General features: G+C 42.8%; 1 protein-coding gene across 2 annotated transcripts in view; it reads right to left on the bottom strand.

Annotated features, from left to right (window-relative positions):
- LOC124615831 (endoplasmic reticulum metallopeptidase 1-like) overlaps positions 1-16,928 on the bottom strand; it is a 255,168-nt gene extending 238,240 nt beyond the window's left edge. For both annotated transcript variants that reach the window (XM_047143980.1, XM_047143981.1), the window contains exon 1: positions 16,736-16,928. In XM_047143980.1, the coding sequence (XP_046999936.1) occupies positions 16,736-16,738 (3 nt within the window). In that variant the 5' untranslated portion in view covers positions 16,739-16,928. The remainder of the gene's footprint in view (positions 1-16,735) is intronic.
- Between the last annotated feature and the right edge of the window lie 649 nt (positions 16,929-17,577).

The raw sequence follows: 17,577 nt of genomic DNA, 5'->3' as shown, positions 1-17,577 counted from the left end.
TTTTAGACACAGATCACACAGGCCCTTGGGTAGTGGTCCCCTCAGTGCTTCATTCGGTGCTTCTCCTTTTATTACATACGGGTCATTGGGGTGTATCACACACAAAAGCATTGGCCCGCCAACATGTGTTTTGACCTGGCTTGAACAGTGATGTTACCTGCCTGGCAGCCTCTTGTTCACAGGGTGCAACACACCAAGCAGCTCCCCAGGTGTAGCATGTATGGGACTGCACATGTGTGGATTTTGCTGGCCCCTTTCTCACTGCTGCTTGTTGACGCATATTCTCATTTTCTGTATGTCATTCATTGTGTTTCCACATCCAGTACTGGCACCATCACAGCCTTGTCCAAACTGATTTTCACTTGTAGGCTTGCCCACAATGTTAGCGTTCAATAACAGTGCACATTTTTCATCGTAAGAGTCTGCAACTTTCCGATTACCATGGCTTCTGTCATGACCTCACCCCACAGTTCGATCCACAGCCTATCGGTGAGGTGGAAGGCCTTGTGCGAACGTTCAAAACTCAGACGAAAAAGTATGTTGCTCATTCTTCATCCAACGTTGACTTAAGACTGGCTTCTTTCCTCATACCGTTTCAAGCCATTAAGCAAGAAGAGCCCAGCAGAGCTACCCCATGGGTGTCAACCAAGGACACTGCTACACCTCCTGCGTCCTCCACCTGGACCCACCCATGCAGCTGCCACACCTCTTCTGTCCGGGTGTGGCTGTCTGGGAGTGCTGTTTCAGATATCGCCCTAAATGGATTTCAGCTGTCATCATTAGATGTTGAGGGCAGTGTCTGCACAAAGGACAGCCACTGATCGAGGCACAATGATCAGCTTCACCTTTGCATGGACAACCGGGCGCCCCCTGATGGCACACCATTGCCTCCCAGCCCATCCACACTGAGCGTCACATCACCTGCTGTTGTCAGTTCTCCACTCCCGTGTGGGCAAGGGCATCTGTCCTCGGTAGCCAATCCGGCAGTTCTTCTATTGCTTCTAACACCGTAGGGATTCCGCCACCTATTCCTGAGCAATCGCTGATACCAGTATCGTCAGCACCATGAGCACTGTCACCATAGTCGATGCCTGAGGTTGACATGGAAACAGCCTCAGCGACGCTGGTGTTGCCGTATGGTTTGACACGGGAAGGTGGCCACAGAATGCATCCACACGTGAAGCAATTCGCTTCAGACCTACGCTGCCATTGCACCACACCACCTTAGCCAGAGCCCAGTGGATGAGGGGGACAGCAAGGATGTCTCAAGAATCTGTGGCTGTGGTCTCCTTAAGAGAGGAAGAATGCGGCAATGTGCGCACATACTTTCGAAAGCCCACGCTAGCAGCAGTGCTAGTCGTCCCTCTGACCGTACCATGTTCAAGTTGTTAAGGCCTCCGGGAAATAAAATTGTGTTCAATGTACTGCTCGTACTAATTACATCAAGTTGTATTAGACAACTGCTGTTTCTCTCCTATTGGCACCTTAATATTTACATGAAGACATTCGTATCATCAAAGAAAATAACTGCCCACATTTGTAACAAGACGTCATTCTACAGTGAACTCGTGTCAGTGACAGGATCGTTGTTTTCTAGTAGCTTGCATTTGTGATTTTAAGAACACTGGTAGTGCAAATTTGTGTCTAAAAGACAACAGGGTCATTTTCAGGGTTCCATAAATCAAAAGGTAAAAACAGAACCCTTATAGGATCACCTGGTTGCCTGTCTTTCTGGATGTTAAAAATCCTGTTTCTCTGGAGTGGGTAGATATATCATGTTGAAATTTATGTCACATACTAGTAAGGTTTACAGTCCCTTGAGTTCCTAAGTCAAAGCAATCAAAATATATTGCCATTTATATCACATATTTTGATACTCGCAGACTCACTCATCGAAACCTATGGAATGTCTCCCACTGGCCTAGAATCATGACTTTGGCAAGAAGAAAAGTTTCAAACTGCAAAAGTAAAGGGAAAAATCCAATATCATTAATTTGTAATTATATCATACAAAAAAAAAAATTTTTGTCATCTGTTATTCGACAGTCTATCTGTTCATCCACCTGTTAAAATGACTTTGTAATGAAAGGGTAGATGAATAAAGTTGAAATTTACATCACATACTAAGGTCGACATTCCATTGGTGGTATAAAAAGTTGAGCTTTCAAGCCAATGCAATCAAAAGATCCACCCATTTATGTCACATATTTTGACACTCACAAACTCACCAACTAAAACCTATAGCCTAGAATTTGGCAAGAAGTGAGGTTTCACAGTACAAGTAAAGGGAAAAATACAGAAAATTGTTCACTTGTAATTTTAACACATGAAAAAAATATTTCTTTTGTCATTTGTTGCCTGATTTCAAAATCAAAATTAAAAAATACTCAAAAGTCTTGGAATTCCTGGGACCGTTATCTAGCCACTGTCAACATCAATAGCAGGCCAAAACAGTTGAGATTTTTTATTCCCGAAACGGATGAACTGTCAACGTACAAATATAAGTTTGTACAGAGACCTCAGAGTGCAAGTCCTACTCACATCTGGCCAATTTTTATTTGTTGCCTTCATTGAAATCCTATTATTAAGGTGGATACGGAGTATGTTTGCTGTGTATGGATACAGGAGCTGTCTGCAGATCATGAACAGCACAAAATGCTGTTGGCCACAGTCAGCTGTCTGCAGGCTGCTGCCTCAAGATGTGGTGGCAACGGAGAAACTGGGACACTGCTTCAGATGAGCGGCTGGTTGTAACCCATTTGTGCCACTAGAGATGGAGAGTGAATGAGTGGACTGACCATCTGGCCTTGCCCAATCACCCTATGAGTAAGCAAGTGGCCACTCCTTCAGCATGGTCCAAGCAGTCGCATAGTGGGTGGGAGAGGAGCTTTGCTAGTTATCAGAAGCTGGATCCCCTCATGGAAATAGTGTCCAAGGCTGGAAAAAAGTTTGACATGCATTCAATATGTCTGCTGGAGGGAGAGGGGGGAGGGGGGGGGGGGTGACAGCAGAGATATCAGGAAGGCCCCGACCTGCAGCTACCGAGGGTGCAGTCAATCATCCGCAAGTTGTGATACGTGTTGGCATCAATTACTCCTGTTGCTCGAGTTCTGAGGTCATTCTCACATCTAACACGTGACTGGTAGATGGGGTGAAGACTACTGGCCTTGCTTAAGGGGTACAAGTAAAGCTTACAATTTGCAGTATTGTACCCAGAATTGATATATGTCCTTTGTTCCAGAGGTTCAGTAGATTCTGCAATGGTCTTGGCTGCAGATTTCTGGACCTGCAGTATGTGGTGGAGAATTATAGGTTAGGGGACGCACTATACAGAGGAAGCAGTTACTGGAGTACATGTCAAGTGTACACGGTTTTCATTATGCTAGGTGACAGTTTGCAGTCCTATGATGAACACTCATCAGTCAATATGCAGAGACTGAAATCAGATTGCGTTCTAAGTAAGAACACTTTGAATATCAATATTTTAATGATAATTTTCCAAAGCATTTGTAACAAAATCTCTCAATTTATCACCACCAGGAATGCTGTTGCACCCAAATAACACTAGGAACCAAGAGGTGGATGAAACCCGAGGTAGAAAGCTTTGAAATTCGTAATGAGGCACGGAACACATATCGTAAATGCAGATTAGACATCACAGGATGGAGAGCGTTCATTTTAATTGACAAACATATTATGCATGCCACGGTCAAGATTGAATCTGAGTAACCAGCCTAGGTGAATTCAAATTAATCCTAGGGTATTTATACTGGCCAACCGATTCTGTTTTAATAGTTGCAGGGTCGTTCAAAGAAAGTCTACATTCAGTAGCGTAGAAATATTACGATAATACAATATTAGATGAAAAAAACTTTACCCCAGTGAGTGTCGACAAAGATTTCAATGGATTAATCACAGATTGTATGAACTGACAGTCTTGGAAAGTACTTGTGAATGCTTCCTCAAAAAACTATCGTGAACAAACAGTTTGACAACCCTAATGCTATGGAAATATTTTAAACCCTATGCCTACAAACAGGTCTGACCTCACGAACAAAATCAGTATAGAAACACAGATCAGTAGTCACGTTGTCATCAAAGCCAGAACTGTTACTAAAGTTAATACAGAAAAGCAGACAATCATTTGTTACCTTTCTACTTAAACAATAACACCATGTAGTTCCACTCTGGAGAAGTGTGTACCAAATAAACAGATTTGAAAAGACCCTCTGCAGTTTAATAACAAAATTTGGAAATTGCTGAGAAAACAGATTGTTGTATTCTTGGAACGAAAGAGAATGCAGAAATGTTGACAGGCAAAGATAGTAGAAATATTTATGTCTATAAAAAGATCAAAGTGTGAAGCAAACAACTACTCCACTATCAGGCATTAGCAAAAGATCCCGCTCAGAGTCCTCATTAACCTGTCTGATATAGCAATAGAAGACAGCAAAGGAAAAACTGATGTTTTATGTGTTTAAAAAGTATCTGTTTGGGAGGATTGCATTAATTCCCACATGGAGAACACAGAACCAGGTACCCATGGCGTTGAAAAGCAACAGAAATAGGTGAAAACAAATTAGTCAGCAGGTCTGCATGAAACCCCAAGTGAGGCTTACAGAGAGCATTATTGGGCAACGGCCCCTTATTTGGCTTGCACGTATTACAAATCTGTCATCCAATGCAATGCAAACTACAGACCAACATCCTTAACGTCAGATTGCTGCAGAATTCTTGAGCATATTCTGAGTTTGAATAAAATATAAATTCCCTTGAAAGGGCAAAGTTTCTGTGCACAAAACAGAATGGATTTAGAAATCGCCGCTTATGTGAAACTTGGCTCGTACTTTTCTCCCATGACAGTTGGCGAACCACTGATGAAGGGCAACAGGCAGATTCCATATTTCTACATTTATGGAAAGCATTTGACACAATGTGACACTCCAGACTTTCAAGAAAGATCCAAGCATACAGAATAGGTATTCAAACATGTGAATGTCTCAAAGACTTTTTAAGTAAGTATGCTGTCCTGGATAGCGAGTGTCATCAGAGACAAAAGTATTGTCAGGAGTGTCCCACAGAAAAGTAAATAGGAATTCTCTTGTTCTCTACATACATAAGCAACCTGATAAATATGGTGAACAGGAATCTTCAACCATTTGCCGGTGACACCAAAGTGTGGGAAAGTCTCTTTGTTCAGTGACTGTAGGATGATATAGTATGACCTGGACAGAATTTCTGTTTGGTGTGATGAGCAGTAGCTTGCTCTACATGTGGTAAAATGTAGCTTAATGCCGACCTGTAGGAAAAATAATCCTTTAATGTTTCAATACAGTAGAGGTGTTAAGCTGCTACACACAGTCAATTAAATATCTAGGTATAATATGAAATGGAACAGGCACATAAGGTCAGTTGTAGGGAATGTGAATGGTCAACTTCCATTTATTGGGAGAATTCTAGGAATGTATAGCTCATGTGTAAAGTATGCCATGTACAAAACACTTGTGCAACCCATTCTTGAGTACTGCTCGAGAATCAGGGATTCCCACCGGTATGGATTAAAGCAAAAAATCAAAGCAATTCAGAGGCATACAGCTAGATTTGTTACAGTAGGTTAAATCAATAGAAATGCTCCCTAAACTTAAATGGGAATCCCTGGAGGGAAGATAATGCCCATTTTGCAAAACACTAATGGGAAAGTTTAGAGAATTGGCATTTGCAATGGACTCTACAACGATTATACTGCCAGCAACGTAAGGATCCCGAAGAGAAGAGAAAACAGGGCTTGTAGTTGAGCATACACACAGTCATTTTTCCCTCGATCCATTTGTGAGTGGAACAGGCTGGTTGGTTTAAAAGAGGGAGGGGGAAGGGACGAAACTGCGAGGTCATCGGTCCCTCGTTCCTGGTAAAATAATAACACAAGTGAGAGAAGAAAAGAAATGAGATGTACAGCACAATAACAAGAGAAAGGAAGAACCAGAAGAATGACAGAAGGACAATCAACACTACCATGGACAAAACAGGAAAAGAAAACCACAGAGAGAAGCAAGGAACAGGTAGAAGGGGTAAAAACAAGAGAGCAGATGACCGTGGCCGACCAAGAGAATAAAAAGGAAAAGCCAGCCACTTTGCGACACATTAAAACATCCACCCTAAAAGCATTAGAATGGCAAACACAAAGGAACAAAGGACATGGGCGAAAACTTATATAGAATTATAAAACCCACCCTCTTCTATAAAACATAAAACTAAATTAGCTGATGAGGCGCTGTCAGCTAAAATTAATGGCAATGAGTCCGGTAACTGAAGACTCCACCGCAAGGCAGCTAAAGGACAGCTCACCAAGATATGGGCCACTGTCAGCCGTGCGTCACCCAAGAGTGGCCAATGCAGAGTCGACAGAGAACCACAGAGTCCCTGCAAGAGCCCCACATGGAGGACTGCCACACATTCTTAGTCTCCTTAATGGCACACAGTTTGTTGTGTGTGCTGAGGTTATGCCATTTCATTTCCCAAAGCTGCAAAACCTTGCAGCACAGTACTGTACGCAGGTCAGTTGCAGAGAAGCCGATCACCATTAGCAGTTTCCGCATATTCTGTTTGGCTAGCCCGTCGGCAAGTGCGTTGCCTGGGATTCCGACATGACCTGGGGTCTAGACAAACACCACTGAACAACTGGACCGTTCCAGGGCATAGATGGACTCCTGGACGGTCGCTACCAAAGGATGACGAGGGTAACACTGGTTGATGGCTTGTAGGCTGCTCAAGGAGTCAGTACACACAAGAAATGACTCCCCAGGGCATGAACGAATGTGATCAAGAGCATAAGATACAGCCACCAGCTTGGCAGTGAAAACACTGCAGGCTTCAGGCAAGGAATGCTGTTCAATATATCCTCCATGGACATACGCGAAGCTGATGTGAGCATCAGCCATCGGTGTAAACCACTTCGTGGCCTCTTTACTTGTCAAGAATCTAGAGGAAGTGGCAGCGGAGAGCTGTGGGCTTGACTGAGTCCTTAGGGCCATGTGAAAGGACCAGGCGAAGCCGCAGCCTAGGTGTACACCACAGATGTGTATGTGAATGGACCTCAAGTACAGGTGGTAAAGGCAAGGACTCCAGTTTGGAAAGAAGGGATCGGACACGAATTGCAATTGGAAGCCCTGACCTGGGCCGCCAATGCGGGAGATTAACCGCCGTGGGTGGGAAAAGGACACAGTGATTCAGACGCGCAGGAGAATTACGAACGTGTGCAATGTAAATGACCAGCAGTTGTGCACACCTAACCTGCAATGGAGGGACTCCAGCCTCCACAAGGACGCTGGTCACTGGACTCATTCTAAAAGCTCCTGTTGCTAGGCGAACGCCACACAGTGGTACACTGGGTTGAGTAAACACAACACTGAGGGTGCCGCCGAACCACAAACCAGACTCCCATAGCCAAGGCGGGATTGAACAAGGGCTCTGCAGAGCTGCAGCAGCGTAGAGCGATCTGCACACCAGTTGGTGTAGCTCAGGCAGCAGAGGGCATTGAGGTGCTGCCAGCACTTCCGCTAAAGCTGATGAAGGTGAGGAAGCCAAGTCAATGGTGCATCAAAAACCAGTCCTAAGAATCATGTCTCCACTACAGTGAGTGGATCGTCATTAAGGTAAAGTTCTGGTTCTGGATGAAAGGAAGGATGCTGACACAAATGCATAACACACGATTTTGTGGCCCAAAACTGGAAACCGTAGGCTAGAGCCCATGACTGCACCTTGTGGATGGCTTCCTGTAGGTGCCGCTCAGCAACATCAGTACTGGTGGAGCAGTACAAAATGCAGAAGTCACCTGCATACAGAGAAGATGAGACGGACAATCCTACAGCTGCTGCTAGACCATTAATGGCCACTAAAGATAGAGGGACACTCAATACAGAGCCCTGCAGGATTCCACTCTCCTGGATACCGGGGGAACTATGGGAGGCAACAACTTGGACACAGAAAGTACGAAGTGACAGGAAATTTTGGATAAAAATCGGGAGTGAGCCTCGGAGAACCCACTTGTATAATGTGGCAAGGATATAATGTCACCAGGTGGTGTCATATGCTTTTCTTAAATCAAAAAAGACAGCAACAAGGTGTTGGCATCTGGAAAAGGCTGTTCGGATGGCAGACTCAAAGGACACAAATTATATGTGGTAGAGCAACCCTGGCAGAAGCTGCCCTGACATGGAGCCAGTAGGCCACGAGACTCCAGGACTCAACCCAATCGCCGACACATCATACGTTCCAGCAGCTTACAGAGAATGTTGGTGAGGCTGATGGGCCAGTAGCTATCCACATCAAATGGATTTTTACTGGATTTTATCACTGGAATAATAGTGCTCTCCCACCACTGCGGCGGAAAGATGCCATTGCACCAGATCTGGTTGAAGACGATGAGGAGAAGTCGCTTGTAGTCAGATGAGAGATGTTTAGTCATCTGACTGTGGATCCGATCTGGCCAGGAGCTGTGTCGGGGCAATGTGCAAGGGCACTGAGGAGCTCCCACTCTGAATATGGGGCGTTATAGGATTCACTGTGGCGTGTAGTGAACAAGAGAGCTTTCCCTTCCAGCCGCCGTTTGAGAGTGTGAAAAGCTGGGGGATAATTTTTCGACACATAGGCTCGAGCATAGTGCTCAGCAAAGTGCTTGGCAATCGCGTTTGCATCGGTAGATAATATGCCATTTATGGTAACACCGGGAACACCTGTTGGGGTCTGGTACCCGAAAACACATTTGATCTTTGCCCAGACTTGGGAAGGTAACATATGGCACCCAATGGTCGAGACATATCTCTCACAACACTCCTGCTACCATTGTTTGATAATTTGGCGAACGCAGGCACGGAGCCACTTAAAGGCTATGAGGTGCTCCAGGGAAAGGTGCCGCTTATGCTACTGTAGAGCTCGCCAACGCACCTTAATTGCTTCAGCGACTTCCGGCACCCACCAAGGGACTGCCTTTCACAGGGGGCACCCTAAAGTGCGAGGGATCGTGTTTTCTACCACAGAAATGATTGTTGTAGTCACCTGCTCAACCATCCATGTCAATGTTACTGTGTGGGGGAGATTCAACAATGACAGCAGAGGTGAAAGTTTCCCAGTCCACCTTGTTTAAAGCCCATCTGGGCAGGCATCTGTGGGCCCGACACCAGGGCAGTGACAGGAAGATGGAGAAGTGGTCACTACCACACAGATCATCATGTGCTCTCCAGTGGATAGATGGGAGAAGTCCTGGGCTGCAAATTGAAAAAGCAATGGCCGAGTAACTACCATGAGCCACACTGAAATGTGTGGCAGCCCCAATATTCTTAGGCAGAGGTCAAACTGAGACAGTCAAGTTTCGATATTTCTGTCTCGGCCAGTAAGCATGGTGCCACCCCACAAGGGGTTCAGGGTGTTAAAATCTCCAAAACGTAGGAAAGGTTTAGGGAGTTGTTTTATCAGTACAGTTGATACATCTGGAGGAAGATATACATTGCAGACAGTTATTTCCTGCATCGTTCTTATTCTGACAGCCACAGCTTCAAGTGGGGTGTGAAGGGACACAGTTTCACTACAGACTGAGTTTAGGACATAAACACAAACTCCTCCTGACACTCGATTATAGTCGCTACGGTTCCTGTAGTTTCCCTTATAGCCGCAGAGGGCAGGGATCCGCATTGCCGGGAACCAAGTTCCCTGGAGAGCAATGCAGAAAGCAGGTGTAAAGTTTAACAGTTGACGTAGCTCAGCCAGGCAGTGGAAAAAACTGCCGCAATTCCACTGGAGGACGCCATCGTGAGACTGAGAAGGCATGGAACAATCAATGAGGCAGTTTACGCCTCATGGTCACCTGCTGCCACTGACTTTTTGCCTGAGCAGTCTATATCAATTGTGTCTGAGGGTCCATCGAGATCTAGGTCCTCAGCGGATGCCAGAATCTCCACCTCATCTGCAGACACAGACCTTGTAGGTAGTGGTGGTGTGGGTGCCACCACAATTCCCTTAGTCTTGGAGACCTTCTTCTTGGATTTCTCTCGCTGCTCCTTGGGTTTCCCTGGCTGGGAGGACTTCACTGATTCAGTATCCGGGACTGAGGATAAGCGTGAAGCCCTACGACCAGCTGCTTTTTGGCTCTTCAGCCACTGGTCGGTGTTATCTTTCCCACTTACGCTTCTCCGGCTCAGAAGTGGGGACTGATATCCCTTATGGTTGTGTTGGGGGGGAGGGTGGGGGGGGGGGGGGGTGTTGAATCCAAAGTAAGTGGTGCGGGAGCAACAGGGAGGGAAGTGCCCCCCCACCGTCAAGGGGACAGGTGTAGTCTTCTGGTTCTGAGAGGCGACAGGAATACGAGGAACTGATGGGGTGACAACTGTTCTCATGGTGGTAGTGTAAGAGGTGGTCATAGCCATAGGATACAGGTGCTCAAATTTCCTTTTGGCCTCAGTGTAGGTCAATCGGTCCAGGGTCTTATATTCCATGATTTTCCTCTCTTTCTGTAAAAGCCTGCAGTCTGGCGAGCAAGGTGAATGATGCTCTCCGCAGTTGACACAGATGGGAGGCGGGGCACATGGAGTATTGAGATGCGATGGACGTCCACAATCTCGACATGTGATGATGGAAGTACAGCGGGAAGACATATGGCCAAACTTCCAGCACTTAAAGGACCACATTGGGGAGGGATGCCACAGCAGTAGACCATCACCTTGACCTTCTCGCGCAACGTGTCACCCCCGAAGGCCAAGATGAAGGCACGGGTGACAACCTGATTATCCCTTGGACCCCGATGGATGTGCTGGAAGAAATGAACACCTCACTGCTCTAAATTGGCGCGCAGCTCATCATCAGACTGCAAAAGAAAGTCCCTGTGGAATGTAATAACCTGGACCATGTTTAAGCTCTTATGGGGTGTGATGGTAACAGAAACATCCCCCAACTTGTCACAAGTGAGTAATGCCCAAGACTGGGCAGAGGATGCTGTTTTTATGAAGACTGACCCAGAGCACATTTTGGACAAGCCCTCCACCTCCCCAAACTTGTCATCTAAATGCTCCACAAAAAACGGAGACTTCATGGACATGAAAGATTCCCCATCAACTCTCATACATACAAGGTACTGGGGTGAATAAGCTTCACTGCCATCCTTAACCTGGTGTTCTTCCCATGGTGTGGCCAGGGAGGAGAACGATTTGGGGTCATACTTCTTATCATTGAAGTTAGACTTTGCCCGCTTAGAGACTGCTGGCGGCAGACCACCAGCAAGAGATGATGTACTACGCTTCATTGTGTGTCATCCGCCCTGATGCCACAAACTCTGACCAGGGGGCATCCCCATGGGTGCCACCCAGCCTCAGCAAGGGCCACCTGGCAGGATGGCCATTGCTGGAAATCCCAATGCCTGAGGGCATGGGCATGGGCATCTACTCCATGGCATATGTGGACGATGCACCATGTAAAGCGCCCTTCCCCAATTGGCTTGCTCTTCGGCAAAATTTAGAGAGATGAATGTCAAACCAGACAGCAGACCACCACATACAACCCGAAACATGTGAGACCTCTTTTAGTTGCCTCTTATGACAGGCAGGAGTACCTCGGGCCTATTCTAACCCCCAGACCTACAGGGGTAGTGTGTGTGTGTGTGTGTGTGTGTGTGTGTGTGTGTGTGTGTGTGTGTGTGTGTGTGTGTACATCTCAGTGCTCAGCTATGGTACCTGAAACATGGATAATGAAGAAGAGAGATGTGAGCAGATTACAGGCCTGTGAAATGAAGATCCTCAGAAGTAGGATAGGAGTAAAAAGGAGAGATAGGGTAAGGAATGAACGGGTAAGGGAAATAGTGAAAGAGGAATCCTTGCAGAGCGTGATAGAAACATCAAGGCTAAGATGGATGATGGACGGCAGTAAGCACTGAAACAACTGGTTTTCAGTTATATCATTTTTTTCCCATGCCAGTTTAACTTTACTGTTACAACTGCTCAGAATAACCGGTTTCTCAAATACCTGATTTTCGGTTTTTTATTCCTATTATTTCCTGTAATACATGTAGAAATCGGACAGAGATTGAAAATTATATAAGCAAATAAAACAAAACTTTGCCTGTCCACAGTTCACTGCTTTTCTTGAAAAGTGAGGAGTTGTTGAATATTTTTAAAAAATCACGAGTCACCTACTGATTCTAATTTTTTGAAACTCCACTCAAAAATCATGTTGCAATCAATGATTAAACAACTGTTTGGGTATTAGAAAATTTCAGTACTAAAGGGTGAAAACTAAGGTTAAAGAACTCTATTTTCCATGTTAACTTGTCCATTTTCAATCACTACAAGTAGATAAAGCATATTATGCAGACACGGGCACCAGATAAATTACTTTCTGTTTTTATTGTAAACTAAGAATGAAATGTTAAGTTTAGAATTTATTGCAGTTACCATAATTTCCTTGCTCTTTTGATATGTCAAATAAATGACAGATCAAGGTTAATCTTTTAAAGCAAATTAAGCATTTTACTTCATTGCTACATCACTTTCTACAATATTTCGAGACTAGGGGTGGCGCCCCTCTGATATACTGTGCATGTCCAGCGATGACAGTGAGAAAATACCATACAGACCAGAAGGAGGCAAGTCTTGCACATTGCACACATAAGCGTACCGTAAGCCACAGCAGACGGCAACAGGGACATTATTGTTGCAGCAATGCTGTACCTATTCTTATGCCATGCATCTGTTGTTAATATAGCTTGAAATGTTCGGATGTGTGCGAATTCCAAAGGGACCAAACTGCCAAGGTCTTCGGTCTCTAAGACTTACACACTACTTAAACTAACTTATGCTAAGAACAAAACACACACACGCACGCCTGAGGAAGGACACGAACCTCTGGTGGGAGCGGCCGCGCAGTCCATGGCATGATGCCTCAAACCGTGCGGCATTAATATAGCGCTGATAGCTTTCTTGTTTTCTATGAAAACACAATATTTCAAAACAATGAAAATTTTATGAATGAAAATTGCCCTATTGTTATAAAAGGTTAATTTAAAAACGAAAAGATTTAGCATAGCTGCTATGGATAATTGATATTTCAGTTTCTTATCCACTTTTTAGTAAAAAAACTCCTGTTAAAACTGACATTAAATAAATTCAAAAAAATACCAGTTACTCAGAACTAATATACCGGTATCACTTTTAACCTGTCAGTTTTCCCATCCCTATGGTATGGGTACTGAAAGAGAATGGAAAACAGGAGGATTTTCAATAAGATATATGAAATGGAGATGCAAAGGAAATGACTAACAGGATGACCAAGGGATAGATGGCTGAAAGGTGTGGAGGAGTGTGTTGAAAGAGAGAGGTGAGGGCTGACCAGAGTGAACGCAAAAGGTTGTGGTAGAAAACAGGACTAAATGGCAAGCCTTATGTTCCAAACAAACCCAGGCTGGAGCCAGAAACTGTTCAAGATGAAGATGATGCGTACAGAGTACACTACTACCTGTCAGGCAATTTCATAATGAACATTGCTACTTGCCATGCAAATAACAGAAATTCTCAATTCTTAAATTTATATAATTATTTGTAAAAGTGTCCAACGATGCTATAGAGCGCCAAAGTCTAGGTGCTGGGGCCTGTAAATGTATGTACATACAGGGTGATTCCATGATGATGTTACATACTTTCAGAGATGATGGAGATGGATAAATGTATCGATTTGCGGTAAGGGTTCTGGTTCAGAAATGAACAAGTTGAAAGTGACACGTGAAAATCATTATGATACCTCTGACAGTGGAATACAAGTACCAGTACTATTGTTGCTAAGAACGTAGAGTACGCAAATTTCAAAGCTGGTAGTATGGACCAAGACATGAAAAAAAGTCAAGTAAACAAGGGCTCTCAAATGCATAACGGAGCAACTATGAGCACTTGCTCATCTTCGCTAGTGTGTAACGTACCTCCTCTGTTGAAGAAGTGCTCATAGCTCTTTAAAGTATTTACTTGCCATTTTTTGATTGTTTTGTTCCACACTACCACTTTTGAACATTGCCTACCCTACAATTTTCACAACAACAGTGCTGAACATATATTCCACAGTCAGAGGCATTAGAATGGTTTGCACCTATAAATTTCGACTCATTCGTTTCTGGTAAAGGAGCCCTTACCTCAAATTCATACATTTATCCTTCTCCATCATCCCTGAAAGTTTGTATCATCATCACAGAATCATCGTGTATATACATATATTTACGGGTGCCAGCACCTATGACGTTGACAATGTTTAGTGTCATTGGACGACGTTTACGGAAATGCATTCCTACGTGAAGCTCAATCTACTAAGTTCCCTCTACAATCTTGAGAAGTGTGTAACATGACTCGGTATATCCATTCTGAACCCTATTCCTGAAGGCAAAGTCTACAGGCAAATTATTTTTGTATCTCATCTTGCGATTGTGTCTTGTCTTGTGATTCACGATTCAGTTGAAAATGATTTTTACTACCAGAAACAACCTCCACTAAAGAGTAAACAGAGTCAGAAGTGACAGTTAGACTGTGTAGTTTGTTAAACAGGCCTCTTACAAGTTGTTTTGATATCTACTTTATGCAATATTCTTACTACTCACTTCCACTGAACAAGTATCTAATCAAACTACGTGCACTACCTCAGATGCTGATCCTATAAGCAACAGGCAATTAAACATGCAAAATAAGCAAGCATCCTACTCCTTTGGTAAACACAATGAGAACACGTATTACATTGAAGTAAGCTTCTTAGTTAGTTCGCTCATTCATCTATATGTCGACTTCATTTACAGCTGCTACCCAACTGATTAGCTAGGAATTTTGTGCACATTGTTTCATTTCGTGTATGACCATTAATGTCTACATCTGCACTACACTATTTGAAGTGTAAATTACAGATTTTGAACCATTCTTTAAAGTCAGTGGAACATGATTTAAGTAGGCCAAGAAGACAAGCAGTGCCAGTTGCAACCTTTACAGGAGCCTTTGCTCTGAGCTTAGCTTCTATGACACAGTCTATCAATATCACTACCTGCTGTCTGTTATGAAGTTAAGACTCCAGCCATGCAAGAGAGAGGAAATTAATGACATAACATTTCAGATTCCCAGCTAACAGTTTTGTGGTCCATACAGTTAAAACTTTTTACAAGATTCAGAATGAACCCACAGGATAAATTTACTTCTTTAGGTCTTCCAGGACTTCATTTGTATGTTGTTGCAAGATTTTTCAGTGGTGAATCCTATACAAAAACCAAACCAAGTGCATAACAAGTGCTGCTTAGAAAAATGTGTATTCTATCACAGGTCACTGTCCCAAATCTTCTTTAAAAAAATAAATACATATAATGGAATGGCTCTGTAATTAGTGGCAAGTTGCTTATCTACCATTTTATATATGGGTGTTACTACATAATCTTAATGCTGTCAGAAAATATAACCAGCTATTGACTGATCACAAACATAGCTCAAGGGTAGTCATAATCAATTCTGCAGGGGAAACATTACCATACCCAAAAATATTACCATTTTTAGTGACTAATGAATTCTGTAATGTCCACAGCAGTTGTACATTTTTGAAACTATAAGTATGTTGGTTATGCAAATAGCCTTTATTGAGGTCAACATAATGCCTCTAAATTCCAATGTTTATTAGTAGATACAATGTTTGAGGTCACCGTCAGGATGTCTTTTCTGCCATAGTTATTTTCTGAGAGTTGAATATTATTTAAATCATTGTTTTTGTTTGCTTCTTGTTCACAATGGTCCACACCGTTTTTGCTTTATTCTAGGAATGCCTTATTTTTTGAGATTTGTGGATGTTATTCACTTGTTTTAAGAACTGTGAGGAGGGTTTTACAATTTGATAGTAATGAAGTTCCATACAGCTTGCCGTCTGAGTTAGATAGAACACTCTACCTATCACACGACTCCCAAGAGTTATTCATACTGAAAGGAACACTCAACCGATTTTAACACACTGAGATATTGAAATGATGGTAACATTCACTTAATGTTCAATTTGTCACGTTAGCTGTTTCATTGCAGTCGCTCGGACTCTGGTACAACTGGTTTCGAACCATGCACTTACATCCTCTCGTGTATTTATGGTCTAACGTCTCACGTCATCTACATGGCATAACGCCTGCCCCACGGTGCAAAATGTGAATGTATGCTTAACAGACTTGTTTGCAACATAAAGATGATTCTTCTGTTTTTTGTTCATTGGATGGATGGGGATATTTTTTTAAAATAAATTCACGTTGGCAATCACAAATCTCAAAGGCGGTTCGACGTACGGAGATACCACTGAAACAATGCATAGTGATTTAAATAAAGGCCTCAAAGTAGATTCATTCTACTATATTAATACGGAGAAACATAAGGCCGTCCGGTCAATTATATGTTCAGCTTCTTCCTTCACAATCACTATTTCTAACTGTTTCGTCATTTCCAATGGTAAACGTCTATTCCCCCCTGCAATTTCTGAAACTTTGATTTATCTAAAGTTTCCCAAAAATCGTATGTTTTACGGCTAACATAATGATGATCATGGGTATGCGATTTATTGCGTTAAATGTTTATGATTTATTGCTTTAAATGTTTACAGACTTAATATAAATACGAGTTACTACACAAATATAAACACTATTGCTGCACCAGCTATATTCAAATCAACACACAGTAGTTGAGACGCGAGTAATCAGGTAACAAAATCGTACCATTTCTTGGGGTAAAGCCTCTCAGCTGACAAGCGAAAACACTTCTGCACTTTGATTCACTCATTCACTTTGCATTGCTGCACTTAAGAACATTCCTATCAGATATTATAATAAGAGACAAAAATGTTTGTCACGCCCTCTTGATAAAAAGTAAACAAACAACAGGTCGATCTTCACTGTGCGAAGCTCTGCGATTCCTCAACTGTACGATGAGTATCGAAGTCGAAGCAGCAGAAAAATATATTCCTAACACTTATCTACAAACACAGACTGTAATTTCATTTGGAGTCGTTCTAAGAAGTTGATTTTACCACATATAACAATAAGTTTAATTTCTACTGGATTACAGGGTCATTATTAACACAAATAGTGGAAAAAATTCACAGTTTACACTTGTATTTAAGTACGAAAAGGTTCACCTGTCATATAGAGACTTACAAAATTTGTGGACATATTTTCTTTATATATTACGTATGTAATGCTTTCGCACTGCCGTGAATAGAACTTTCTTTCAAGAATTTCTGCAAACTTCCCATTAGAACCCACACAGAAACTGTTGATAATTTATGCACATACATCCTGAAGAAAAAAACTGAAGTGCTTAGAAGATTTACATTCTTCTCGAAATATCAATCTCTATATTCAGTCCATTATTTTCCAAAACCACATCATCATAATTTATTTGTCTGTTTTGATTCATTACATGCTGTAACAGGACACTGGATATGAACGACCCAAATTCAAGAGAGGGGTGGAGCAGAGACAGTACATATTTAAGTTTACACATAATAAACAATGAAATTTAAATTATACAAATTTCTAACGGTGTGAATTTCTGTTTG

The sequence above is a fragment of the Schistocerca americana genome, chromosome 5 (genome assembly GCF_021461395.2).
Source record: "Schistocerca americana isolate TAMUIC-IGC-003095 chromosome 5, iqSchAmer2.1, whole genome shotgun sequence".
NCBI lineage: Eukaryota > Metazoa > Arthropoda > Insecta > Orthoptera > Acrididae > Schistocerca > Schistocerca americana.
Note: the sequence above shows the minus strand (reverse complement) of the source record. Positions and strands in the feature narration are given on the sequence as shown.